Source organism: Ogataea angusta, assembly GCF_019207475.1.
Source record: "Ogataea angusta isolate 61-244 chromosome Unknown 61-244_NODE_2_length_1002155_cov_89.706849, whole genome shotgun sequence".
Classification (NCBI taxonomy): Eukaryota; Fungi; Ascomycota; class Pichiomycetes; order Pichiales; family Pichiaceae; genus Ogataea; species Ogataea angusta.
The window spans coordinates 1-26,030 of NW_025065216.1; the positions used below are offsets into that span (position 1 = coordinate 1).

Genomic DNA, 26,030 nt, shown 5'->3' on the forward strand with positions numbered 1-26,030 from the left:
CTCGAGGGAATGACACGTGGAGTCGAGGGAATGACACGACGGGATCAGACATGGGAGTCCAGGGGGTGGCGGGTTTTCTGGCCAATCAGAGGAGAGGCTTTACCAATAGTTCATACTAGCACTTATTGCCTTACTGCACCATTACCTAGATGGGTTGTGCTAGAGAGGTAGGTTTACTGGGGTCTACTGGGGTGTGGGAGAGGTGCGTTTTAGATATGTGGTTTTGTCATCTACTGGTGGGTTGTATCCAGTTACCTATTTAAATATATGCTTTTAGTAAATTCCTATAACTTTTGCTCACCTCGTTCTTTTTTGTGTGCTACGTACTGTCTTGAGGAAGAGCTTTCTGGGTGTCTAGGTTTGAGCTGGCTACGACCACTGGTTGCTGAGATATGACACCCGCCACCACCAGACCCGCCGTGAAAACCCGCCACTAAACCGCCACTAAAACTGCTAGTGGACACCATATTGCCCTCTTCATCTACACATTCTCTCTACTGCTGCTCTCTACTGCGCTCTCCAACGGCCACCGGCGATGATGCGAAACCGCTCTTAATGGCTATGCGTTTTTTATTGGCCTACAACCACTGGCTGCTGAGATATCGGACCCGCCATGAAAACCCGCCACTGAAACCCGCCACTAAAACCCGCCATGCAAACCCGCCACTAAAACCCGCCGTTCATACCCCCCGCTGGACCCGCCATGTAAACACCACGTCCGAACAATAGAAACCCGCCACCAAACCCGCCACGTAAACAACACCCACTACTTTGTATGGGAGGACCCGCCACCGGACCCGCCATGTAAACAACACCCACCAAACCCGCCACCTCTGCTCCCGGCGAAAACACCCACCGCTCTCATAGTTAAGACCCGCCACCAAACCCGCCAGCGGCGCGCCCGCCGTGGAAACCCGCCGCAGAAAACACCCGCAGAACGCTCCGCGTTTTTGCGCCCACCGAAAACACCCACCCGCCACCCCCACGTCCCCCGGGCCGGCAAACGCTCGGTATAGGTCTTAGCTTTCTGGATTTGTTCTTCTTATGCTGAGAGATGGACCGCCACCCGCCAGTGGGACCACATTCTGACTGATCTATATTGGTGCTCGCGGTCTGGACTAAATGTCTTTTCCCCCGCATGGAGCAGTCCACACGCACTGTTAAAGCTGGGTCGTTAAGGTCAGCACACGAAGGTAAGTTTCTTTGGCAACTTCTCCAGTTGTTCGCTTCCTTGGTACCAAAACAGCGTTCCACTCTCCACATTCAAGAGATTTTCTTACTGCACCAGGCTCCCTCCAACAGAATCCGGGCCGAGTTCGACGGTTGCACTTCCCTCTGACCACGCAGAGGTGAGAGTCAGCGTATTCACCACATGGGGAAGCACCTTGATGCAGGCTCTCTCGAAGGCAATCACATATGGCGAGTGAGATGCGGTTCCGTCGTTCACGGCGATCTTCTTGTCGTTCTATGGCACGACCAACGTCAACACGAAGACCGCAACCACGTACAGACCAACCACCCTGTACATGATTCTTTTGGCAGCACGTGGGTTTTCATCGGTATAGTTCTCAATCGCTAGTCGTACTTCTGTGCCGGTGGTAGCTACCCGCCTGGGCGCTCGGGAACACGAGCGACTCGGCTACAACCACGTTCGGGCGGCGGCTGCACCCAAACACAACCACCTCCGCAACGTCCCGCGCACTCAGAGGTTCGAATCCCTCGTACACCTTCCTCGCTCTCGCGGCGTCGCCGCCAAACCGCACGAGCGAGAATTCCGTCTCGACAGCGCCGGGGTCAACCTCCATCACTCGGATCCTGGTCCCGATCAGCTCCTTCCGCACCGCCTGCGTGAAGCTCCGAACAGCGGCCTTCGTCGCGCAGTACACGCTGCCGCCGGGGTAGCTCTCGATCCCGGCAATCGACCCCAGCTGCACAATGTCGCCGCGGTTCCGCTGCTTCATGCCGCGAACCACCGTCTGCGTCATCTTGATCAGCCCGAGAACGTTCGTGGCAAACATGCTCTGCACGTCATCGTCCCGAATGCTCCCGGCGTGCTCGACTCCCAGCGCCGTGCCGGCGTTGTTCACCAGCACGTCAATGTCCCGGAACTCGGACGGAAGAGCCGCAAAAAACCCATCGATCGCCACATTGTCGCTCACGTCAAGACCAGCAACGTGTACCTTCGCCCCGCTGCGTGCTAGCTGCCGGCCCAACTCCTCGAGCCTGCCCGCCCTTCTGGCCGCAAGCACGAGCCTGATGTCGCCTCCGGCCGCGTCCGCAAACGCATGCGCAATGGCCTCGCCAATGCCCGCAGACGCCCCCGTTATCAAAACAGTCTTTCCCGCAAGGTTCGCTTGCGCATCGCGTCCCAGTGACATGTTGTGAATTTCGTAACTTTTACGTTTCCAATTCAAAAGATAATTTTATACGCACATTTTGATTATTAATGTAAATCCCATAATTTAGATAAAGCCACAATTTTTACGTAATTTGTTCAGCTCCATCGAGGAGCATTCAAAATGATTCCGTTGATAAGTCCTGCAATGAGACCTGCAACAGGTAACGTGACGAACCATCCAAGATAGCACCAAAGAACCATTTTCCAGTTGCAACCACGCACATCCATGTTGCACAGACCCACAAAGATCGTTCCACCAACTGCACACTGGGTGGTGGAAACTGGGATTCCAAGTCTTGTAGCCATCACAACCGTACAGGCGGCTCCCAACTCAATTGCAAAACCTCTTGCTGGAGATTGCAAAATCATCTTATTTCCTAGGTTTGACATCAGCTTGTACGCAAACATCCAGCATCCAAGCACAAGCGATCCGGCAGTGAAACAGAGAACCCAAATTGGCACCTCGCTCTTGCTGCCAACTGTGTTTGTCATCCAAATGTTGTAGACAGACGAAAGAGGGCCGGCTGCATTGGAAATGTCATTGGATCCGTGCGCAAACGACATTGTGCATGCGGTGAAAGCCTGCAATAAGGAAAACACATGCTCCGTTTTTGTGTCGTAGAATTTTGACTTGGTGTACATATCTTGAACCCCGTGTCCAAGAACACCACCTGCATTTGCCTGGTTGCTGATCACGTCTTGTCTCCAACCATGAGTCAGTAGCAGCCATAAGAGTTTGATCCAGTGCTTCGGTTTGAGAATCATGCTCCGCCAGAGCTTTCTTTCTGCTGGTGTCACATAGTCGAAATATCCAATATCGTCTGGGGTTTGTGGTGATGGATCAATGTTGCTTATTTGGGACTCAACTAGCGGAGAACTGTCGCCAGCATTTTTTTCATCGTCGGTCAAAACGACTGGAATTTCGGCTCTTCTTCCACGGTAATAGTCAATCACAAGTTCCACGTTATCTGGCTTTGGTGGAATGTTTTTGGTTGATTTGAAGTAGTATGTTGGTCCAGCAAGAACATGATAGAACTTGAGCGTCCAGTCCTCGTACACCAACTTCCTGGTGAAATAAGGATGGAAGAAAAGAAGGTAAAGAAGCGTAGCAACTGCACCGACTCCAAAGATTGAGCCGACGGTTGCACCAGTTGACAGGTTGTTCAGCTTCAAGTTCGGTGCTCCCTTCCACACAACAAGCATTGTCAAGATAGAGAAGCATATGAACACAATCACAGGAGCAAAAAGCAGTGCTTTTGCAATACTATTTTTCCTTTCGAGGATACAGTATTTGGTGATCAGAAAGATAGTTGCCGAAAGAGCACCGGTGATAGCAGGAGCAATAAACCACGAGGCAACTATTTGAGAAAATCCGTCCCAGCCCCATTCGACATGGTCGCTACCGTTTGCAGCGATTCCTGCTCCAATCACTGCTCCCACAATGGAATGAGTAGTCGAAACAGGCATCCCGATGGATGTTGCTATCGACAACCAAATTGACGAGCCAACTAGCGCGCATGCCATGGTAAGCATTAGCACCGACGGATCGTTTTCAAATGACTGCACATCAATAATCTTGCTTCTGATGGTGTCGGAGACCCTAGATCCTGCCAAAACAGCGCCCAGAAACTCCATAATTGCGGCAAGAATCATTGCTTGCCAATATGTTAGAGCCCGTGAGGACACAGATGACGAGAAAGAGTTGGCAACATCGTTTGCACCGATGTTGAATGCATCCAAGAATGCAAATATCACCGCGATTGCAAATATGTAGTTGAACTCAGGTAAGGCAGCGTCTGTCATGGGATTCTACTGAACATTTTGGTGGTAATTTATAGTTAGTGGTTACCGGCTGAGCTGACTTCTTGGCAGCCCACGTTCCTAATTAACTTTTATTAACTTCTGAAGGCACTTCAACAAAACATGTCGTTTTGATCAAAGAAATGCGGTTCGAAACTGGTCAGAGAGAGCAATTTCACAGCTTGGCAAAGACACAATTCTTGCTTTATCACATCTCACCAGCTCGGTATTGGCGTCGAGACCAAAACACAGTCGAGAACTATAGAGACCATGTGCTTTATTACTGCTTTCTTGGCAAAGTTTGTGGCTGAAGATGCCAAGAAATTATAACTGAAAAAAAAAAAAAAATTTGTATGCCCACAAAATTAAGTAGATGGAATTTCCATTTCAATATTCGATCTGGAAATGATTACCAGTCCTCCTTGCCGAACTCCAGATCAACATCGTAATTAATGTTGTTGAATCTGTGTGGCTTTTCTTTTCCAATGTCTATGAGCTTCTTCAGGTCTTCTTTCTGAAGGTAGACAATCTTCCCATTTAACTTGATTCTGTGCGGCTTGAACGATTTGGGAACGACAGACACACCCAAGTTGACGTGGTAGCTTAATAGAATCGTACTCGAGCTGACTGAATACTTTTCAGCAATTTCTGCAATAGCCTCGTTTTTCAAAATCGGAGCCCCATCACCGCCAAAAGGAAAATACGAGGTCATCACAATACCTTTGGAAGTGCAGAAATCGCAAAGGTCGCGACGTGGAAGCAGTGGGTGAAGCTCGCATTGATTGACTGCCGGAACGTATTTGCACTCTTTCAGCAAGCTTTCCAATTTCGGAATCGAATAGTTTGAAACTCCGATAGCCTTAGCTTTCCCGTTTTCCAAGCACTTCTCCAACTGTTGGTACATGGTGATGTGGTTGCTAGACGTATCCCTTGCAATGTAACCGTCCTCATTTGTCGGCCAGAAGGGTTTTCCATCCTCGCTGTCGCACTTAACAGGAATCGGCCAATGCACCAACACCAGATCGAAATAATCTAGGCCCGAAGCCTTAAGCGACAAATCCAGGCCGTCCTCCATGCGTTTATGGAATGTAGGCCAGACTTTTGTCGTGATGAACAACTCCTCACGGGTCACTTTCCCTGTGGCAATGGCGTTTCTGACCGCTTCTCCAACCTGATCTTCGCATCCATACAAGTAAGCCGTATCGATGTGTCTGTAGCCAGCCTCCAAGATAGCGTATTCAACACATTCACGAATCTGAGATCTATCGTCAGGAGACCAAGTACCGAGCCCTATGGCTGGCATCAATGCTCCCGTGTTCAAAGCCAAGAGCACAGAAGTCATAAAAACTAAGTTACGACAAGTACACCTTAACTGTTGGAATTAAAATAATAGGTAGTGAGCCGGACCAAACTCTTCTGCGGTACAAATTTACAATTTCGGCTAGATAGGCTAACGGGTTCGAAGATTAGTAAACAAATCTGAAATACTTGTTTTCCAGATCTGTCTTATCCTTGAGACCGTCGATTTCTCCTTGAAGCTGCAGGTCTTCATCCTCGGCCGGGTTTCCGTATAGCTTGTTCCTTCTTCTATTTTCATAAAAGATGTAAACTCCGAGGACTGCTCCGATCGCGATGCAGGCTGCAAAGGTACCAATGATAGTAGCCAGAGCGTGTGTGTATCTTGGAGCGTCACTAGCTTTGAAGGCGAACGGACCGACAATGTTACCCAAGGCAAAAGTAATCAGGACCAGCGCGTTGGTAAACGATTGTTTAGTATGGCCACTTATCAATTGTCCCGTCAAGGTCATTGCAAAGGGATAGGTTGCGGAGCAGGAATTGATCATCCAGTAAGCAAACACTCTTCCCCACTTATTTGCCCCACCACCCTCGGTCGCATACACGATAGACAGTCCGGTAATTGCAATGCACATCGGAATGATCAGGCCGGCAATTCTCAGGTTCTTGAACTTTTGACCGACAATGACCCACACCCACATCTGACCAGCAGAGAAAAATGACCATGGGAGGTTCACTAGGAGCGTAGTGTACTTGTCGAAATCAAAGGATTGTAGCACGATTGTGTTGAAATTGGTAAGACCCCCGTTAGGAATCATGGAGAAGAACATATACAGGGTCAGCAGATATGTCTTTGGATCCTTCAAGGCATGAAGTATCTGGTAGTTTTTCCAAACCACCGTCTTGATTCCTGTCATGTTCTTCGAGACTCTTTTTGCAGCAACCATCTTCTCGTGCTCATTCAAGAATTTCGCATTCTGAGGTAAAGCCGGTAAGAAAAACCAAACCAGTCCTCCCAAAGAGAAGGAGACAATTGCCAGAACAATATAGATGTACTTCCATGGCGACAAGTTTCCACCAGCATGTCCCAAACCGTAGGAGACAAGACTGAAAAGAACATACAACCCACCTTGTCCAGAGTTGAAACACAAGTATCTCATAGGCTGTTCGGACTTCTTCCACCAGCACCCAACATACTTGATCATTGCAGCCGACACTGGAGTCTCACTGATTCCTAGCAAGAACCTGATAACTAAAATTCCAGCATAGTTTTTCGCTCCAATATGAGCCAGCATCAAAACACCCCAGGAAAGACAAACTCCTGTGAGAATCTTAGGAACTGAAAACTTGTGGACGAGAATATTAGCTGGGTACTCAGCCCCCAAGTACCCAAAGTAAAAAATGGAAGACACCCATGAATACTCATTTCCCTTCAACTTGGTGTCTTCTCTGAAATTCATCATGACTGCCCAAGAAAGGGATGCCTTGTCAACGTAGTTAAGGCCATAAATGAGAGTCAGCAGCGGAAGGAATCTCCAGTCAATTTTACGTCTCACTGATTTATCTTCCTCAGCGTCCAGTTCCTCATCGATGTTATCTTTGAGAAGCTCGAAGGCTTGATCTTTGATTTCCTGGTCGTCCTGAGGAGATAGTATCGACTGGACGTGGATATCGTGGGTGGAGACCCCCTTAGAGTCGTCGTATCCTTTTTCTGTTTCAGAAGTCTTTTCAAACATGATATCCCTTTCCTTCTGATCTTTGGTAATATATAGGTTGGCGGAAATCTCAATCAGGCTTTATCAGTTTTTGCCGCCACGCACCTCTCCAACCGGGACGCACAAAATTATTCATTGGTCGGGCAATGAATTAGATAAGGAATGAAAAAATAAACCATCATTTACCTTAGTTTCATATGACTAACTACCTCCCCGTTCCCAACTCTACAAAGTCGTTTTGGCTAACAGCTGAAGTGGACTTTCATGACCATAGATCAACTCCAGATCTTCCAGCCGAAACAGACATTGTGATTGTTGGTTCTGGTTATGCTGGTACCACGACGGCACACTTCTTGATGGAGCAAGGATTCATTGGCACGATTGTTATGTTGGAAGCACGCGATGTATGTAGCGGAGCCACTGCCCGTAATGGTGGACATCTGAAGCCCAGCCTCTACTACTCGCATAAGTCCTGGACTAAAAAGTTTGGAGAGAAAGGTGCGGCAGAGATCGCCAACTTTGAGTTTGCTCACTTGGCTGCAATGAAAGAGCTCATTGAGAGCGAGAACATTGACTGTGATTTCGTTGCTGGCCGGTCATGTGACGTTCATTTGACTCCTTCTGCTGTTAATGCTGCTCTGGAGAATTACCGGGAGTTTACAAAAAATCCTTACGTTACGTGCAAACACGATGTTCAATTACACGTTGGAGAAAATGCTAAAACTATCAGTCATGTGTTAGACTCTGAGGTTTGTGTCACATTCACCGCGGGCCAGCTTTGGCCGTATAAGCTTGTGACTTCACTGCTCAGAAAATGTATGCAAAAAGGGCTTAATTTGCAGACAAACACACCTGTTCTAGGAACTGAGAAGTTCGGGGATAAATGGCTAGTGAAAACTGCCCGAGGAACCATTTTGGCTCGGAAACTGGTAATCGCTACTAATGCGTACACCGCCTCAGTGGAACCAAAATTTGTGAACAAGATCGTTCCTATCAAAGGCATCTGCAGCCATATCACTCCAAAGGTCCGTCCCTCCCATCTGTCACATACATATGGTATCAGATACGATGGCGCAGATCAAGACTACTTGATAAATCGTGCGGATGGGACTGTTATTGTCGGTGGTGCTAAAAAGCATATTTTCCCTTTCAAGAACGTTTTCTATAATGTTGTCGATGATAGCACTCTGATCCCCGGAACTAAGGAGTATTTTGATGACTATATGAAGCTCTTCCACGATTGGAAGTTAACTGAAACGGAGACCGATCACATCTGGAGCGGGATTCTTGGCTACACTGACGACTCTTTCCCGTATGTTGGTGAAATGCCTCACGAATCCAACAAATTCATTATTGCGGGGTTCCATGGTCACGGTATGCCGCGGGTCTTGCTGTCAGCTAAAGCTTTAGCCAGTAATATCATGGGAAAGGAATTGGAAGTCCCTTCGGCTTTCAAGATCTCCGAAGAGAGAATGACTAAGACCAGAAACGAGATTTTGGCCTCCCTGAGCACTCCGGTTGCCAAACTCTAAATAGTATCTTATCGGGCGACCTCGTCGCGAAAACCCAAAATAGAATTTCTCCGACTGTGATCCCTTGCAGTCCTGTTTTCAGAGATTTCTTATCTTGCGGTATAAAGCTCATGCAATTTCCGTGCTTTAGGAACCAAAAAATGCCAGATATAATCTTTGACATTGTGGGAACGTGTATCTCGTATGAGAAAGTCATCGAGGGCATTCAGACACGTATGGGAGAACGGTTCAAACATTCGGGAATTGATCCCCGTTTGTTTTTCTTTTTCTGGCTAGCAGGCTGCGAAAGAGATTACTCGTACCTATCCCAGTGCGGGCAATATCAGCCGTTCCAGAAGGTTTTCAAGAGCACATTCTATAGATCCTTATTTTTTGCTGGCGTGAAAGATCCAAAATCTTATGCTACTGATGACGATCTTGAGTTTATCTATGGTGAATGGTTCAAGCTGGAAGGACGTCCTGAGCTTAAGCAAATGTTTCGGATGCTTAGAGATAACGGCTTCACTATCTGGTGTCTGACAGATGCTTCGCACGAGAGAGTGGCTGGATATTTCAAGCGCTCCGGAGTTGAGATGCCATCCGAAAACCTGATCTCTTGCGACTCGATCGGTGCGGGAAAACCTGAAAAGGAAGTCTACGAGTTTATCGCCAAAAAAATTCCTTCGGGTGCTGAAAAGGCATTTTTTGCCGCCGCACATATGTGGGATTCGTGTGCTGCAAAACAGGCTGGTTTTATCACTGCATGGAGCAGTGTCCACGAGTACGATCCTTGTACAGAAATTTTTGGTACTCCGGACATCCTTGCCACGGGTCTCGTTGATCTGGCAGAAAAAGTCATTGCTAAATACAAAAGCTTGGAATAGATTAACTAGTTAGGCTAATGATAAGTACCATCCCATGCTTTCAGAAATGTCAAACCAGTTGACACAATGTGCTCCGTCCTTGTTGAGTTCCCATGCCTTGCGGATCAGAATCAAAACGAGCTCGAAATTCTTAACGGGGAATTTGGAACAGAATGACCGTAATCTGGCTTCCATTTGCTCACGATCCACTGGATCGACGCACGAAATCCCAGCCACCATTAGCGCAAAACATAGGCCCGACTGAACATTGGTGTCCATGATCACATCCATACAGAGCGTAAGCTCTTGAAGCATCAGCTGGATTTCTGGTACTGCTGGAGGGGTCTTCCGCACCATGTAGCGGAGGTAGATCCTGAGACTTAATTTGTAGATCTCGAATAACGTAAGATGGTCTTCGAGCTCTTTGTCATCCTTTAAAAGCAACAACGAGGGAGTATGTGGATTCGTGTTCTTGATCCTAGTTTCCAGTTCCTCGAAGTCCGACTCTAGCGTCGTCAAAAACTCAAATTTTCTCTGTTTATACGTATCACGGTCCACGATGACGTTCAGATCCTCCTGCATTTTGTCCAATTTGTTCTTCGTATTGATTATCTCGCCAAGCAAGACATACATTGGCCGAACACATCCTTGCAGGGGGTCACAAACGGTGCCCGAGTCCAACAATTGTGTGGTGCCAGGAATTATGTCCAATGCCTCGCAATATTGATCAATTGGAAAAAGAGTGCCTTTTTCGTGGCTGGAACTGCTGAGGACATCATGGTACAGAAAGTTAGACAGCAACCATTTTGCCCCCTCTGTGTCACCCAGTAGTCCCAAAAGGGACTTTAGATTGCCGTTGCACTCATCCGAAATAAACTTGTGCAGCCTGCCAAAGATATCGTACCAGTTTTTAACGTCACCGACACAGATTTCTGCAGCGCAAAGGATGAAAAACACACACACAAGTTCCAGCTTGTCGGATATTGTTAGATTCTCGGACTTGAGCGTCCTGTCGCATAAGTCCACAGCGTCCTGAATGTATTTCATCGGAGTTTCCTCTGACTTGGTGCCTGCCAAGAAAAGCCCAGACCAACCAATAAGGCCGCTCATGATGGCTTTATTGTGGACTGCCAGAGGGATGTAGAGACTCAGGAGGTAATTTGTTTCCTGAGGCAGAAGGGAAAGGGTCGCCGAGACATAGTTGATGTAATAATCAAGATACCGGCTCTCAGTCTCACTTAGATGACGAATAAATGGCAGCGAGAAAACGTTCATTTGGGGTTCATACTCGACCGAAGTTTGAAGATTTGTCCTAAGTGTGTCAATAAGAGTATGAGTGGACGATACTTCAGAAGTTTTCTCGACAGGACTCAGTCGAACTCTGATGGCCTGGGATTGTCGTCGTTTGGCATTCTTACGCTCTGTGCCAGGTTGACGCCACACACACTCGATGCCAAGTCTCTTGCACAGTTTGCAGACGGGCTTTGTTTCGTCACAGCGTTTTCTGTGGTTAGCTGGCAGAATATTGCTACTTACTTGCGTCTGCGACATTCTCCGCATCCATTTCGCGAACGGATCGACCGACCCGTGGAGTTTGTGTCCTTGAGAAGAGTTTGGAAGTCGGCAAGGGTCTTACCAGCAGACTTTGCTGGCTTTTGGTCCACAAGAGCGAGATCGGTAACAGTGAAGGCGTTGAACATGAGAAAATGTTCAGGTCGGAGATTCGTTTGGGAATTTATTTTTAATTCCTGATAAGATCCCAATATTTACTTAAGTAGGGTCAAAGCTTGCGACGTTATTGATAGGCCAGACTCTTTCCTAAACGAGAATTTGCGACAATAAGCCTGCACGTGATAAAAAGAAAAAAGGTGTGGCAGTTGCAAGCTCGGAGAAATTTCAGGTGGGAGGTGTAGATAGTATGTGGTACCATACGATCTGGTCCGGAATTCTTGACTACTATTGCTTATATAAGGCCATGAGCAGGCTCCTGCTCTAGTTGGTTAGAGCCGGACTCATCTGGCAGTCTTCTATGGACTCAAATAAGACTCAAGTGACATAATAATGTGCTCCCGTTGGGCAGCACGTGTTACATTATCTGTTGAAGCCATACTTTTGAGCCAGGGTTCAAAGTGGAAATTCAACCTCCTAAACTTCCATTACCAATCCATGTCTTTCCTAGAGAAGTCCTTCAAATGGGATCAGGCGCCGTTTCAGCTCTACACAAGGCTGGGAAACTCTGGTCTCAAGATTTCACGAGTGATACTCGGGTGCATGTCTTTTGGCAAAAAGAGTTGGTCTGATTATGTCGTTGAGGATGAGGAACAGGTTTTTGAAATTATGAAAAAAGCCTACGACAGCGGCATTAGAACCTTTGACACCGCTGGAAACTACTCCAATGGCTATTCTGAGATCTTGGTTGGCAAGTTCTTGAAGAAGTACAACATCGACAGAAGAACTATTGTGATTTTCACCAAGTGTTATTTCCCAGTTAGCGAGGATCCTGGCGCCGATCCTTCGAATGGCTCGGAAGAGGGCGTTGACTTTATCAACCGTGTCGGATTGTCGAGAAAGGCAATTTTTGATGCCGTTGACAAGAGCGTTGAAAGACTCGGAACCTATATTGACCTGCTGCAAATTCACAGGTACGACAGAACAACTCCAGCCGAGGAAACCATGGAAGCTTTACACGATGTCGTTAAATCTGGCAAGGCTCTATACATCGGCGCCTCGTCCATGAGGGCATACCAGTTTATCCGGCTCCAAAACATTGCTGAGAGGCACGGCTGGACAAAATTTGTCTCCATGCAGAGCTACTACTCTCTTCTCTACAGAGACGAGGAGGACGAACTGATTGCATACTGCCATGAAACAGGTGTCGGCCTCATTCCTTGGTCTCCGCTGGCGGCAGGTGTTTTAGCTAGACCCGCTGTTAAGGCGCATGATACTACAGTCCGCTCCTCAAACTCTTCTTTCCTTTCCTACCTTGGTCTTGCTGAGCTGACCGAAAATGATATAGAGGTTATCAACAGGGTGGAAGCTCTTGCTGCCAAGCACAAAGTTTCCATGGCTACCGTTGCGACAGCATGGATTTTGGCCAAAGGACAATATCCCATTTTGGGAATCAACAAGCCTGAGAGACTGGGCGATGCATTGGCTGCTATCAGCCTGAAGCTGTCTGAGGAAGAGGTGCATTATCTAGAGGAGGCCTACGGCGTGAGAAAGCTGCCAGCCTTGTACCACTAAATAGCAAAATGTTGAAAGTTTCACCGATTATCGGTAATTTTGTGATATAAGAACTCGAGCCGAGGAACGTGGGCACACGAACGTGGCTAATATGATAACGGTTTTTTAATTTCCGCTAGACTAACTTCCCCAGCTTTCGAGATTTGGCCTCGAAGCACGTGTTTTTCTTCGAGTCGCATAAATAGCACACAAAAACTTACCTTCCTATATGTTTTTGCTTGTGGCCCTAGCAGCAGTTGCTTCTGCTCAGATCATCCACCATGCGCCTATCGACAATGAATTCTCAGAGCTGGACCAGGTTTTCAACACCTCAAGAGGCACCAACGGGGGAATTTACAATTCATCTTTCGTCCCGGATAGCAGCTACGGACAGTATGATTTTTGCAATATGCCCCACGTAAGAAAGGATATCTACCCACAGGTAGATCAGTCCGAGTACAAGTTACAATTTGTCGAGGTTATCCATCGCCATCACAAGAGAACTCCATACGCACAGAACTGCTTCCCTGTGGAAACCCTGGTGCTTTATTGTGATGAAGCTTTGAACAACTATTATTCCGAATTCAAAACTCCAGCTCACAGTGGTAACACTACGAAACTCTCTTGGGCGAACTACCAGAATCAGTATAACCCATTCAATTTCATCCACAACGGCTACAATGGCACTTGTCAGTTTCCTCAAATCTCTTACGCAGGTTTAGAAGACTCATACCAACACGGGCTTGACCTTTATGGTGTGTACGGGGAGCTGATGAGTTTTCTCCCAGCGTCATATGATCCCAAGCTAGTAACGTTTCGAGTGACCAATAATGTCATCACCTCTCAAGTTGCTAGTGCAGTGGTTAAGGCCATGTATCCTCACGAGAAAGAAATTGACGTGAAGGTGGAGGCTGATGGCTTTGATGTACTCGAGCCGTCCTATTCGTGCGGATTTGCGGATGACATAGCATCAGAGATTACCTCCTCAACTGTATGGCAGGAACATTTGGCTAGGGCTGCAGATTTGTACGATGAGCTAGACGACATATCTGGAGTTGATCCAGAATCTAAGGACTGGCATGTGTCTTTTGATCATTACTTCGACAACACTGCGTTCAGATTGTGTCATGGGTACGGTCTTGCTTGCAATTCCGAAAACTCTTCACTCTGTATGACACAGGACCAGGCAGAACAAATATTTCGTCTGGGAGACTTTGAGTACAACTACAAGTACCGGATTCATGAAAATTCGACTCTTTATGCGGCAACTAGTTACGGAGCATACTTTAATGAGCTTAAGCACCGTCTTCTTGAGAAAACCACCGGGGCCACGAGTCTCAAATACTCTCACAACGTAGCCCATGATGGTTCCATTGCACGTATTCTTGGGTTTCTCCAGATTGATTATCTCAGATGGCCAGGAATGGGATCGGAGGTTGTGTTAGAGCTCTACCAAGGACTCAAAGACGGTGAATGGTATCTAAGAGCTCTTTACATGGGAAGAATACTGACAACCACAGGCCCCCTTGGAGAAATTGACATGATCCCTCTTCATGATTTTATCAGTTACATTGAGTCAATGATTGGAAAAGACGCAGAAGTACTAGTTGACTACTGCGTCTAAAAAATGTATCTTTAAAATTTCCTGATTTGGCTTTACCGAACTTTCAATCGTCCGTCTCGTCGACACTTAAAATATACTCATAATAGAACGCAATCAAGTGCAGATGAGAGTCCATTGGAATATATTCGTTGATCCCGTGCTCCTTAGAGTAGACACCTGGTAACAAGCCGGGCCTGTATCTGTAGATATGTTCTGTGAGGTTCCAATAGTACTTGGTGTCTGTGTTTCCAGAACCTATACCCGGAGCAACAATGAGGCCTGTTGAATCTGGAGCCACAAGGTCTTCATAGACATGGTGGATGGTTCCGGCAAATATGTTCCAATGGTTACCCCGAGTGGGGGTCAAGGGAGCAGGCGGAACCGCTTGAACGACTTTAACCAGACAGTTTCCGGCTGGCTTTCTAGGCTTGATTTCTTGACGCCCATCAAGGTCAAGTGCAAGGCCCAGATGATATCTATCAATAACCGGCTCAATGGTAGCCAGAACTCTCTTCGTCACAGTATCCACCGTCTCCTCCATGGCAATCCGTACGTTCACCGTGAGTTCCACATATTCTGGTAGAGCGTTGGCCTTGACTCCTCCAGTTATGATGTCAAGGGCCCTTGTTGACTTGACAACAAATCCCTTGCCGAGATCCACATCTATGTATTTCCTTGCAACCTCGTTGGCCTTCTGGTTGTGTCCTGCACTGAGAATACTTTTTTTAACCGATGAATCCATGTCGGGCGAGTGCTCTGCAACGCAGACGTATTCCCAGAACGCAGGATTTTTTTCGGTAAAATACGTCGGGAATTCCGTTCTTTCGAGCTCCACAATCATCTCGCCAATCATGCCAATTGATGTGTGCTTAGGCGGAATCGACGAATGCCCTCCTGGCGTTTCTAGGATAATTTTCAGGTCCATGTAGCCTTTCTCCGCTGTTCCTGGGACAGACATTTTAACTCCTTGAATGGTGTCCAAATTGACCCCTCCTTCATCCAGAATTGCGTACATGGAGTCTTTGCCGTATTTCGCCTCGAGCCATTCCGCGTTCTTGTTTCTTGGGCCACCAACTTCTTCATCGAAGCCGAAAGAGTAGATAATGGTCCGTCTTGGCGAAAAACCGTTATTGATCAGCTCTTCTGCAGCTTCCAATAGTCCAATAAGCTGGTCTTTGCAGTCAGCAATTCCCCTACCGTAAACGTTTTCTCCATCGTAGTCACCACTAAAAGGATCGTGTTCCCATTGGCTGAGGGTAATATTTGAAACGGGCACCGTATCCTGGTGAGCCATCAAAACCAGGGGCTTCAAGTACAAGTCACTTCCCTCCCAAATATACACCAATCCATGATAATTGACCTTGTGGAGAGTGGTTTTGCTGTAAAATAGAGGAAACGTAGATTTGAGTAGTTGTTCGAACTTTTCGAATTTCGACCAGTACGTAAGATCTTCCTCAACAGATATGGGATCATCATCATAAACCTCAGTCCTTGTTCTGATTGCAGCTTGCAATTTCATCACAGAAGCATTTCTGAACTCTTTGCTGTGCAATATTTTGGAAAGAGTTGCTTTGTGCGAGTCAAAATTGGATGGCCGATGTGGTTTTGTTTCAGGACATTTGACTGCAGCCCCGGACTCTTCAGGAAAGCTCCAGAACACCGAGAAGACTATGAAAAAGCCAACAACTATGAACCCAACTATCCTTGTCTCAAAGGACTGCATCATATCTTTTTGGTCGACTCTTATCTGAGTTACATCTGTACACCAATTTCATTTATCGCTCTTCAGATATTCTCGGTGAGTCGGGAAAGTGAAGCAGACATGTAGAAGACTTGGTAGCCGGCAAACGGACTCATAACTGCTTCACTGCACAGGTCAGCAAGAGTGAACTTTTCATTGAAGCAATTGTTTCTGTAGTAGGTATTTCACTACATGCGGCTCTGGCATGGAGCTACCATTTAGCATGACATCCTGACGCTGGGAAGATTCGAATGAAAAACGGTGATCATGACACTAGCATCACCTTTCAAGTTTTCTCATAGTGTTCGACTAAATCAAGGACAGCAAGTCTATAGTACACATGCCATGCTTAGACATACACCCTCGAGATTTGGGTTGGGGGTTCTTGGATAACGGTTCGCAGTGAAAGTGCTACAGTCCCCTCATTGAACCTTATCGCAGCCCAAAGCCATGAGATGAACCTTGTGGGTGTCGATAAGTTGACCCGAACTTCTCGCATCTTTGTGGCATCACGTGCACCAGGTCAGCTGATGTACTGTTTATTTTGAGATCCAAAAAGAAATCCTGAGAATTAATATCCACCTCTTAATCACCTCTCATGGATGTTAAGGTTGACATTGAGGAGCAGCTGAGGCGCAACCCACAGCAGATGATTCTTGGAAATCTTTCCGACCCCTCCTCACTGGAACCAGATCTCAAAACCGTTTTTGATCATATTTTGTCGAGAGCTTTTGAAGGTGTTTCTGCGCGCAATACCATAGACTCATTACTAAAACAAGTTGATAATGTTGAGAACTTCCAGAGACAGCTGGAGGATGTCGTTTACCAGAAGGTCGAGGCTTCGCTGAGTGAAAACATTAAACGCGTACAGGGCGAATTGGACTGCCTACTACAAAAAGACGATCATCCAACAGAAGAGAATGAAGCAGCATTCATAGAGAGAATTGGCAATTCTCGGGATCTGATTGATCAAACCATGACCAATGGAGAGCCAGGCTACAACCAAGATTCAAACAATCATGCGCTAGTAAATAATAGCCTGCAGCCTGCCTCGCCGAAAAGTATGCCTTACGAAATAATGAACTACCGTTTGCCAAGAGGACCCAGGTCAAACAAAAGTCTGACAGTGCGCGAGCTCCATGATGTGTGGTATATCGGGGACCCCGACATTGGAAAGCCTTCGGTCTGCGAAATACTTCAGAGATATCCGACGTGGAAATCAACCCAGACTACCTATTTTAATCGACTTAAGCGAGTTGCAAATTTGATAGAGGAAATTGCACGTGATTTGAGTGGTCATCCCATTGAGGCCCGCAGGCTGGAAGCAGTTAAGTTAATAGAAGCTTTCATGGAGAAAAACAAGCTCGGAGGAGTCAGTGCATTGTCTGATCTTTGTTCAAACCAAAAAGGTGCACCCGGATTCGAGACGGTAAAGTCAAGGGTACTTGAAAATTTCGCAGACTTACAATAGAAATTTTGCTTCCTATTCATCAAGATGCAATGCAAACCATGTTTTATCGGACAAGCTATATTATTGACCACTCGGCTCTAAAATTCGGCTCTAAGCATCGGCTATAAGAAAAATCTAAAAAACTTTCACTTTTTGGGAGCAGATAAATAGCCGCGACATTATCTCTCAAATCAATAATACGACTATGTCACAGGATCTCAAGGAACCTTCTCTTGACTCCCACACTTTGGAGCATGACACAGAGGAACAGAAGCCTCGGGGTGTGGCCAGAATTGAGGCAGTCAAGCAGACTTTAGATAAAAGATACATCTTGGTGCTGATCTTGTCCTTGTACTTATGTTCGTGGACATATGCGCTCGATAGTTCAACCACGTATAGCTACCAGCCATATGCCACCTCTCAGTTTGACCGCCACTCAATGCTTTCCACCTTGAGTATCGCCAACTCCATCATCGGAGCTGTGTGTAAGCCTTTCATTGCCAAGATTTCCGACATGACCTCCAGAGCCATCGCCTACATGATTATACTGGTGCTGTATGTCATCGGATTTGTCATTGCGGCCTGCTCTCCTACGATCTCGGCATACGTCATTGGTTCCGTCTTCATCGCCATCGGACAATCTGGTATTGGCCTACTGAACAGCATCTTGGTCGCTGATATGACTCCCCTCAAATGGAGAGCCACCGTCGACGGTCTCCTTTCTACGCCGTACTTGTGCACCACCTGGGTGGCAGGTTACATCGTCCAAAACATCACCACTTCCAATTGGAGATGGGGTTACGGTATGTTCGCTATTATCACCCCTGCGGCACTGATTCCGGCCATTGGTATGATTTTCTGGATGGACCACAAAATCAACTATGGGTCCTTCAAGTTCAACGTCAGACTTCCGCAGATCACTCTTCTCAAAAGCAAAGCTACGCTGACCAAAATCAAGGTCGCTCTTATCGAGATCGACGCTCTGGGACTCATCCTTCTCGGTTTTGCTTTCTCCCTCATGCTTCTTCCTTGCTCGCTTTATTCTTACGCCAACGGCGGATGGCACAACCCGTCGATGATTGCTATGGAAGTTGTCGGAGGAATTTTCCTCATCATGTACACTATCTACGAGATTTGGATTGCTCCATACCCGTTGCTTCCTAAGCGCGTTCTGCTGAACAGAACCTTCATTTGCTGCGTCATCATCGACTTCTGCTACCAGATGGGTGGCTACTTCTGGCTGCTTTACTTCAGCTCTTACGATTTGGTTGTTTTGAATCTTTCCTACAGAGACTGGACTTACCTGAACAACACTGAGACCATGGGTTTGTGTTCTTTCGGTGTCATCTACGGTCTTCTGTTTAGATACTTCCGTCGGTACAAGGTCTTCCAAGTGTTCGGCTCCTGTATCAGACTCATTGGCCTCGGACTGATGGTGCACTCTACCAAGATGGAGAACGGCCCTTCTCTCGGTGTCATCGTGGCTGCCCTTGTCCTCACCTCCATCGGTGACTGTGGTGACGCCATGGGTACCCAACTGGCTGCTCAAGCTTGTGTTCCGCATGTTGACCTGGCTTCCACGATCTCCGTCCTTTCTCTGTATACCAGTATTGGTGCTGGTGTTGGACAGGCTATCGTCGCTGCCGTTTGGTCCTCCAACCTTCCTAAACGTCTTACCGAGCACGTCGGTGATGCCACCAGGGCGCTTTCGTACTTCGAGTCCGTTACCGTCATCTATGCTCTCCCATGGGGCTCTGATGACAGAATTGCATGTATCAAGGCTTACCAGGATGTTTGCTACCTGCTATTCTGCGGTGCTCTCGGCATCAGTTGCGTCTGCTTGATTGTTTCCCTGTTCCAGACCAACTTCTACCTGGGAGACGGAATAAACGCTGTTGAAGGGGAACAGAAGGAAGACTACAACCAAAAATGGTACTACTACATCTTCGACTTCGTCAAACACCCTCTTAGATAGGTCACGGGACTTAATTAATTAATTACTTATGCACTGCTTTATCATTTGACAACCTTTTTTACAATCTCTTCCACTTCATCCCAGTCATCGGTCGGTAATCTGATCATTTCAATTCCACCGAAATATTGTCTGATGGCCTCTAGGTCCTGATAAGACTTCTTGTCGTGAATCAAGGAGATAGACACACCGGTACGGCCAAATCGGCCGGTTCTTCCGATTCTATGCAGATAGGTGGACGGATCTGGCTTTCCTGACTTGTCTAGAGGAATGTCATAGTTCACCACCATGGAAACCGAAGGGATGTCAATGCCTCTGGCCAAGACATTGGTGGTGATCAAGACCTTCGATCTGCCCTCTCTGAAGTCGTCGATCAAACGGTCCCTTTCTGCTGGCTGCAAATCACCATGCAGGATAGAAACCGCGTGGCCTTCCTGCTTCATTCTGGCATACAATTTCGAGGCGGTGTCCTTCGTTTGGACAAATATGATGGAAGATGCAATGGTCAACAAACCGTAGAGCTCGCAAAGAACTTCAAACTTGTGCTGGTCCGAGTCGCAGTCCATGTACAGTTGCTTGATGGCATCCACGTTAAGCTCCTCATGCTTTAACTCTAGCGAGTTTGCGTTAGGAACAAATTTTTCAGCGTACCTGCGAACTTCCTGAGGGAAAGTAGCCGAGAAAAGAACCAGCTGAGTTGATTGCGGAATGTTTTTCTTTACACGAAGACACTGATCGGCAAGCCCCTGTTTATCCAGCATATTGTCTGCCTCATCTAAAACGAATATCTTCAAATGACTAAAGTTGATCTTGCGTCTTCTCAAAAGATCCAAGATCACGCCAGGGGTAGCGATCACTACCTGTCCATTGACTGCCTCGTCCCTCTCCAAAGAGCCGGGAACCACAAGCTTGACTTTGATGTTTGTGTACTTGCACATCTGGGAAACGACTTCTTCAGTCTGTCTGGCCAGCTCTCTGGCAGGAGACAAACATAGAGCCTGCACCATAGGATCATTCTCATCCACCCTGGTGAGCATGGCAAGCGAGAATGCCGCTGTTTTACCTGTACCCGACTGCGACTGGCCAATCATATTACGTGGAGGATTCTGGATGAGCAGGGGAAGTGCCTTTTCCTGAATTTTGGACGGCTTGGAGAATTTCATTGCGTATAGTCCTTTGAGAAGCTCTTCGCGCAATCCCAGCTCCTCGAACGACTTCACGGAGTACAATGGCGAGTTTGGATCAGCCTGAAGATCTGCAAGCTTCACCTTCACCTCGTAGGTCGAATCAACGAGAGAATTTTGAGGTTTCTCTGCGTTATCTTTTTTGTCTGGCTTGTCCTCCTTGACCTCCTCTGTAGGACTCTTTGCCCTTTCGGTTTCGGTTTTGGAATCTTCCTTTACCCCGTCTGCGTTTTCGGGCTTCTGTTCCTTGGATTCATCCTTGTTGAGGTTCAATTTCGAGATCAGCGAAGCGGCGTCCATCTTGTCTGACGACATTTTAGTTTATCTTTTTTTTTTGCTCTTGAAAAACTTGTGTGCCGGGTAAGGCTGATAACCTTATGAACGAGTACCATGACACACAGATAGAGGAGCTCGAGGTTTTGAAAGCCATCTATGCGGACGATCTTGAAGACAAGACGCCGCAGCAGAGCGCTTGGAGCCAGAAGCCCTGTCCCAAATTTGAAATTACGCTTCGTTCCGATACCAATAGCGACCCCATATTGACACTAGTGCTCAAGATTGAATTCACAGCCACGTATCCGCAGACGCTTCCATTGGTGTCATTTGGACGTTCTCAAAATATCCTTTCCTCCCAGCTATCGTTTTTGCGCACAGAGATCGACAAAATCATGAAACAAGAGAAAGGCGGTCCTATGGTTTACTCTGTCACGACCTGCATCTTGGACCATCTGAACGAGTTCCAGACGAGAGCCAGAACAGGCACCCTGGAAGAGGAAAGACTTCGTAGACTTGAGAAGGAAAAGGAGCTCATGGAACAGCAAGAGAAGGAACAGCGACATAAGATTGAACTCGAGAGAGAAAAAGAGCAGGAATTACTGGACCAGATGGTGGCCACCGAGCTGAAACGAAGATCCAATAAGAGCATATCCGAGGTGCAGACATCCTCACCAACGCTGAAGGAAAACATATTAAGCTTGGAATCTGCCGTTCACAGCTCCACAGACGAGCGAATATTTGTTTTTGACAAGACTGTTGAGACCCATTTGGATTATTACAAGCTTAATTTCCGAGCAGTGTCCGGCTTTGTGCCAATTGAGCCTGCTGGACTACTCAAAGACTGCAGCCAGCAGTATCTCGTAAAGCCTCATATCCACAAAGATTCCCCAACGTATGCTTTGATACAGGATCTTACCAAAGGTAAGAATAAGCTTCAGTTTCTCTTCACAGAAATAGATCTGTCAAATCCTTTTTGGAGGTCCAGCCAAGGCAAAAAGCTGATCTTTTCCCTCGAGAAGGAGCTGCAGGCGGTTACCAATTTACGGCATGACAACATCGACAGGGTCTACGCTTTTAACATCGAGAAATTCGAAATGACATCTAGTGGGGATGTCTCGCTTCAAAACTCCGCCGCCAAAAAAGTCTCCAAAAAAGTGTCCATGGACGAAGAGAGATTTGATGTCTGGAAGATTGCCATACTGTCCAGCTACAATGATACGCTGGCCAATCTTTTGAGCAAGATATCTTTTATCAACATCAACTCTGCCCGTGAGTGGATAATCCAACTGTTAGAAAGTTTGGAGTATTTACACAAACAAGGAATGATCCACAAATGTCTCAACCTAGACGCTATCCAGGTGTGTCCGTCATCCATGGGACAGAGCCAGGTCAAGCTTGCTAACGTATGCTATGGCTACACCATTTTGAACATGGTGTCAAGCTACCCAAATCAGGGACAGTATGACGACGTGCTGCCTTTTGATGCTCCTGGATGGATAGCACCCGAAAGGAAAAAGAACGGGTCCTCACTATTTGACAAGCCGCAGCGCAAAACGGATGTCTGGGATCTAGGAGTTGTCTTTGTCCAGCTAGTATTGGGTTTTGATGTCATTTATGACTTTGAGAGTCCATCAGACCTCTTAGCAAACTACACAGAATTGGAGGAACCGATTGCCGATTTTCTCAAGGCTATCTTTGATGTCCGCACCCGCAAGCGTCCAGATCCTCTGGAACTGCTCCCCTGTCGCTTTTTGCGGCTCAGTCTCAATACAGTCCCTGCCCTGTCGATAGGGTCGGACTCTGTTGACAAGCGGAGTTCTGCTCAAATCAACGGGTTTTCCGATATATCAGATGCTCCACTGCTTTCGGCCCCGAAGAATAAGCCCAAGAGAGATTCTTTCAACAGCGTCACTGCTCACGAATTCAAATCGTACTCCAGATATGTTCAGGATTTTGAAGAAGTGGGAAGTCTGGGCAAAGGCGGGTTTGGTGAGGTTGTCAAAGTGCGAAACAAGTTGGATGGCCGATTCTACGCGATAAAAAAAATCAGGCATACGGAGGATAAACTGGCCAAAATTCTTAATGAGGTAATGTTACTGGCCAGGCTCAACCACCAGTATGTCGTTCGCTATTATGCAGCATGGTTAGAGGATGATTTAAGCTACGGCGCTGTATTCTCAGACTCTGAAGATGACGATGAAGAGCTAGAGACCGAGCCAGAAACCACATCTGAGTACACGAGAACGGGAAGCCAGACCTATACTGATTTTATTTCGTCTTCTGTTAATCCTCAATTGGAATTCAACATTAGCGACGAAGAAGAGTCTGATCCCGAAGAAGAGAAAGCGTTCACTTTTGGAACGGAAAGCGAAGAGGAAAAAAGCACCACCGTAGCACAAAAGGCACCTGCCTCAAAAAAGAGATCCGTTCTGTTCATTCAGATGGAGTACTGTGAAAACCGTACCCTATTTGATCTCATTCGCCAAGGATTGTACAAAGACTCTGTTTTCTACTGGCGGATTATGCGCCAGATACTTGAAGCTCTCAGCCATATTCACTCTCAGGGCATCATTCATCGAGATTTGAAGCCGATGAATATTTTCATTGATGAAAACCAGAACGTCAAAGTTGGAGACTTTGGTCTTGCAAAAAACGTTCATTATCTCCCATCAACAAGCAGGAAAGTTTTAGACGTCTCGGAAAGCGGAGAAGATCTCACTTCAGACATTGGAACAAGACTGTACGTCGCTGTTGAGGTGATGAACGGCTCTGGCGCATACAACGAGAAGGTCGATCTCTACTCTCTAGGCATAATTTTCTTCGAGATGGTGTACCAGCTTGGTACATCGATGGAGCGGTATACTGTGATCAGTAACCTGAGAGCTCCCGAGATTGTTTTCCCGGAAGATTTTGATAATGAACGTCTTGCTACCGAGAAAAAAATCATTAAGATGTTACTCGACCATAACGTTGACAGGAGACCTTCGGCCAAACAATTGCTTCAAAGCGGCCTGATCAGGGTTGAGCAGCAGGACGATTTAATGAAGGAGGCTTTGAATGCGTTGATTGATCCTTCTTCTTCCTGGCACCATCAAGCAAGAAGCATTTTGTTCTCCCAGCCTTATAGCTATGTGCGAGACCTATTGTTTGGGGACGTTGAGAAGTCATACGGGATTTCAGACTACCTGCTGCATTCCAAAATACTCCAGGAGATCTCCAGGATATTCATGAGACATGGTGGGATTGAGTTTGTCGACCACACTGCTCTGCTATTCCCCAAAAATCCTCTGTATGATTCGACATACCAGGTTTACGAGGTGCTGGACAAAGCTGGTTCGGTCCTTCAGCTTCCGTATGATTTAACTCTTCCCCTGGCTAGACTTCTTGGACGCAAGCCGCTGGCTATACACAAATTCTTTAGAATCGAAGATGTCTATCGCTCGATAGACAAAGACGAAGGATCTGGTCCAAGCAAGTTCAAGGAAATTGATTTTGATATTGTCTCCCGTCCGAGTGACTCAGCAGAACTGTTGCCCTTTTATGACGCGGAGTGCATCAAAGTGATGAGTGAAATCATAGCTATTTTGCCGTTCCTGAAGCAGAGCAATGTGAAAATAATTTTGAACCACTGCAATTTGCTGGATACGATCCTGGAGTACTGCGGTATAGAAAGACCGCAAAGAGTTATTGTCAGCCGAATCCTAGCCGAAGTCGGTTTTGGAAAGACTATCAAGGAGCTGAAAGTTATTCTGAAGCAGGATCTTAACATGTCATCCACAATTTTAAACGAGCTTGTGCAGTTCGATTTTGGACTCCCGATAGGACAAGCGAGATCAAAGCTTCACAAGCTCATGATGGATAGCCCGCATCTAGGGAAGGTGGACAGTTCCTTAAACTACATCTCGAAGATCATGAATTATTTGGAATGGTTCAATGTGGGGCTCAACATCGAAATTCGGCCATTTAGCGGCTATAACTCTGCGTTCTATAAAGGAGGAATCATGTTCACAGCAGTGTACGAGGACAAGTTCAAATCCATCATCTGCGCTGGCGGACGCTACGACGAGCTGATAAGCACATTGGCCCGCAACAAGTCGCCACGTGACCTGCCAAGAGCCGTGGGGCTCCGTCTGGCTTGGGATTTCCTTTTCAACTCGATGAAACGGTATCAGGACATGTTCAACAGTCGTAAAGACACGAAGCGCAAATTCCAGAAGGAGAATTTGAAGGTTGTTTGGCAGACTAAGAAATGCGACGTTCTTATTGGGTTTTTCTCTGCCGGTATCCTGAAAGAGATTGCGCCATTTTTGTTGGAAGTACTCTGGTCGAACGACATCAGCGCTGACCTGGTGAATAACTCGGTCACGATCGATGATATGGTGAATCAGGCAGTGGAATCTAATGTCAAATGGCTGCTTGTGGTGAAGGCTCAGACTAATATGGAGACACTAAAGGGCAACTCAAAGAGTAACAAGTATAAACCATTGCGACTCAAGAATCTGGAAGCCAAAGTGGATATTGAAGTTGACTTGCACGATCTCGTGTCGCTGTTAAAAGGCGAGCAACCAAAGGAGATAGAAGTCGATACCAAGGACGTGTTGCAGGACGCCGAGGCGCTCGCAGATAACCGTCAACGGGTGGTTGTTGTTCCTAACAATGCAACGGGAGCCAACAGAAAAAACAACAAGAAGGAGAAATGGGCGATCGTGGATCAGGCTGCAGAGTCTGCAGAGTCTTTGATCCGGGTCTTGGAGAGTTCCCCTATCTTCACCATTGAAGCGAGGGACGAAGTGCTTGCGATGATCAGTATTACGTCGCTGAACCAGCCAGACGAATGGAAAAGGAAGGTCGGCGGAGTCTCCAGCTCGACGCCTCGCTCGTTCGTGGCTAATATATACAATGCGCTTTCGAAGGAGGCGTCCAAGGGGACAAAATGGGCAATTTTGTATGGTGGTCCAAAGTCGGGCAAGGTTTGTATTGTTGACTTGCAAAAATAAAC

At 46.9% G+C, this 26,030-nt stretch overlaps 15 protein-coding genes across 15 annotated transcripts; 7 read left to right on the forward strand and 8 right to left on the reverse strand.

The window, feature by feature from the left end:
- Positions 1-1,568: 1,568 nt before the first annotated feature.
- Positions 1,569-2,378, reverse strand: KL928_000796 (uncharacterized protein; the record flags this gene model as incomplete). Its single annotated transcript, XM_043206530.1, has 1 exon — positions 1,569-2,378. One exon carries the CDS (start codon positions 2,376-2,378, stop codon positions 1,569-1,571), a length of 810 nt encoding a protein of 269 aa, XP_043061255.1.
- A 116-nt stretch (positions 2,379-2,494) lies between these two features.
- On the reverse strand, positions 2,495-4,201 carry KL928_000797 (uncharacterized protein; the record flags this gene model as incomplete). The annotated part of the gene is made up of 1 exon (XM_043206531.1): positions 2,495-4,201. The coding sequence occupies one exon, from the start codon at positions 4,199-4,201 to the stop codon at positions 2,495-2,497; it is 1,707 nt and encodes a 568-aa protein (XP_043061256.1).
- Positions 4,202-4,607: 406 nt separating this feature from the next.
- Positions 4,608-5,540, reverse strand: KL928_000798 (uncharacterized protein; the record flags this gene model as incomplete). The annotated part of the gene is made up of 1 exon (XM_043206532.1): positions 4,608-5,540. One exon carries the CDS (start codon positions 5,538-5,540, stop codon positions 4,608-4,610), a length of 933 nt encoding a protein of 310 aa, XP_043061257.1.
- Positions 5,541-5,664: 124 nt separating this feature from the next.
- KL928_000799 (uncharacterized protein) lies at positions 5,665-7,230 on the reverse strand (the record flags this gene model as incomplete). The annotated part of the gene is made up of 1 exon (XM_043206533.1): positions 5,665-7,230. One exon carries the CDS (start codon positions 7,228-7,230, stop codon positions 5,665-5,667), a length of 1,566 nt encoding a protein of 521 aa, XP_043061258.1.
- Positions 7,231-7,406: 176 nt separating this feature from the next.
- KL928_000800 (uncharacterized protein) lies at positions 7,407-8,741 on the forward strand (the record flags this gene model as incomplete). Its single annotated transcript, XM_043206536.1, has 1 exon — positions 7,407-8,741. The coding sequence occupies one exon, from the start codon at positions 7,407-7,409 to the stop codon at positions 8,739-8,741; it is 1,335 nt and encodes a 444-aa protein (XP_043061259.1).
- Positions 8,742-8,881: 140 nt separating this feature from the next.
- KL928_000801 (uncharacterized protein) lies at positions 8,882-9,604 on the forward strand (the record flags this gene model as incomplete). The annotated part of the gene is made up of 1 exon (XM_043206537.1): positions 8,882-9,604. One exon carries the CDS (start codon positions 8,882-8,884, stop codon positions 9,602-9,604), a length of 723 nt encoding a protein of 240 aa, XP_043061260.1.
- A 9-nt stretch (positions 9,605-9,613) lies between these two features.
- On the reverse strand, positions 9,614-10,693 carry KL928_000802 (uncharacterized protein; the record flags this gene model as incomplete). Its single annotated transcript, XM_043206538.1, has 1 exon — positions 9,614-10,693. One exon carries the CDS (start codon positions 10,691-10,693, stop codon positions 9,614-9,616), a length of 1,080 nt encoding a protein of 359 aa, XP_043061261.1.
- Positions 10,694-10,825: 132 nt separating this feature from the next.
- KL928_000803 (uncharacterized protein) lies at positions 10,826-11,335 on the forward strand (the record flags this gene model as incomplete). Its single annotated transcript, XM_043206539.1, has 1 exon — positions 10,826-11,335. The coding sequence occupies one exon, from the start codon at positions 10,826-10,828 to the stop codon at positions 11,333-11,335; it is 510 nt and encodes a 169-aa protein (XP_043061262.1).
- Positions 11,336-11,644: 309 nt separating this feature from the next.
- On the forward strand, positions 11,645-12,826 carry KL928_000804 (uncharacterized protein; the record flags this gene model as incomplete). Its single annotated transcript, XM_043206540.1, has 1 exon — positions 11,645-12,826. One exon carries the CDS (start codon positions 11,645-11,647, stop codon positions 12,824-12,826), a length of 1,182 nt encoding a protein of 393 aa, XP_043061263.1.
- A 208-nt stretch (positions 12,827-13,034) lies between these two features.
- KL928_000805 (uncharacterized protein) lies at positions 13,035-14,429 on the forward strand (the record flags this gene model as incomplete). The annotated part of the gene is made up of 1 exon (XM_043206541.1): positions 13,035-14,429. The coding sequence occupies one exon, from the start codon at positions 13,035-13,037 to the stop codon at positions 14,427-14,429; it is 1,395 nt and encodes a 464-aa protein (XP_043061264.1).
- Positions 14,430-14,472: 43 nt separating this feature from the next.
- Positions 14,473-16,134, reverse strand: KL928_000806 (uncharacterized protein; the record flags this gene model as incomplete). Its single annotated transcript, XM_043206542.1, has 1 exon — positions 14,473-16,134. The coding sequence occupies one exon, from the start codon at positions 16,132-16,134 to the stop codon at positions 14,473-14,475; it is 1,662 nt and encodes a 553-aa protein (XP_043061265.1).
- A 613-nt stretch (positions 16,135-16,747) lies between these two features.
- Positions 16,748-17,620, forward strand: KL928_000807 (uncharacterized protein; the record flags this gene model as incomplete). The annotated part of the gene is made up of 1 exon (XM_043206543.1): positions 16,748-17,620. The coding sequence occupies one exon, from the start codon at positions 16,748-16,750 to the stop codon at positions 17,618-17,620; it is 873 nt and encodes a 290-aa protein (XP_043061266.1).
- A 631-nt stretch (positions 17,621-18,251) lies between these two features.
- Positions 18,252-19,426, reverse strand: KL928_000808 (uncharacterized protein; the record flags this gene model as incomplete). Its single annotated transcript, XM_043206544.1, has 2 exons — positions 18,252-19,338; positions 19,401-19,426. The coding sequence occupies 2 exons, from the start codon at positions 19,424-19,426 to the stop codon at positions 18,252-18,254; spliced, it is 1,113 nt and encodes a 370-aa protein (XP_043061267.1).
- Positions 19,427-19,615: 189 nt separating this feature from the next.
- KL928_000809 (uncharacterized protein) lies at positions 19,616-21,070 on the reverse strand (the record flags this gene model as incomplete). The annotated part of the gene is made up of 1 exon (XM_043206545.1): positions 19,616-21,070. The coding sequence occupies one exon, from the start codon at positions 21,068-21,070 to the stop codon at positions 19,616-19,618; it is 1,455 nt and encodes a 484-aa protein (XP_043061268.1).
- Positions 21,071-21,132: 62 nt separating this feature from the next.
- KL928_000810 (uncharacterized protein) lies at positions 21,133-26,028 on the forward strand (the record flags this gene model as incomplete). Its single annotated transcript, XM_043206547.1, has 1 exon — positions 21,133-26,028. One exon carries the CDS (start codon positions 21,133-21,135, stop codon positions 26,026-26,028), a length of 4,896 nt encoding a protein of 1,631 aa, XP_043061269.1.
- Positions 26,029-26,030: the final 2 nt, after the last annotated feature.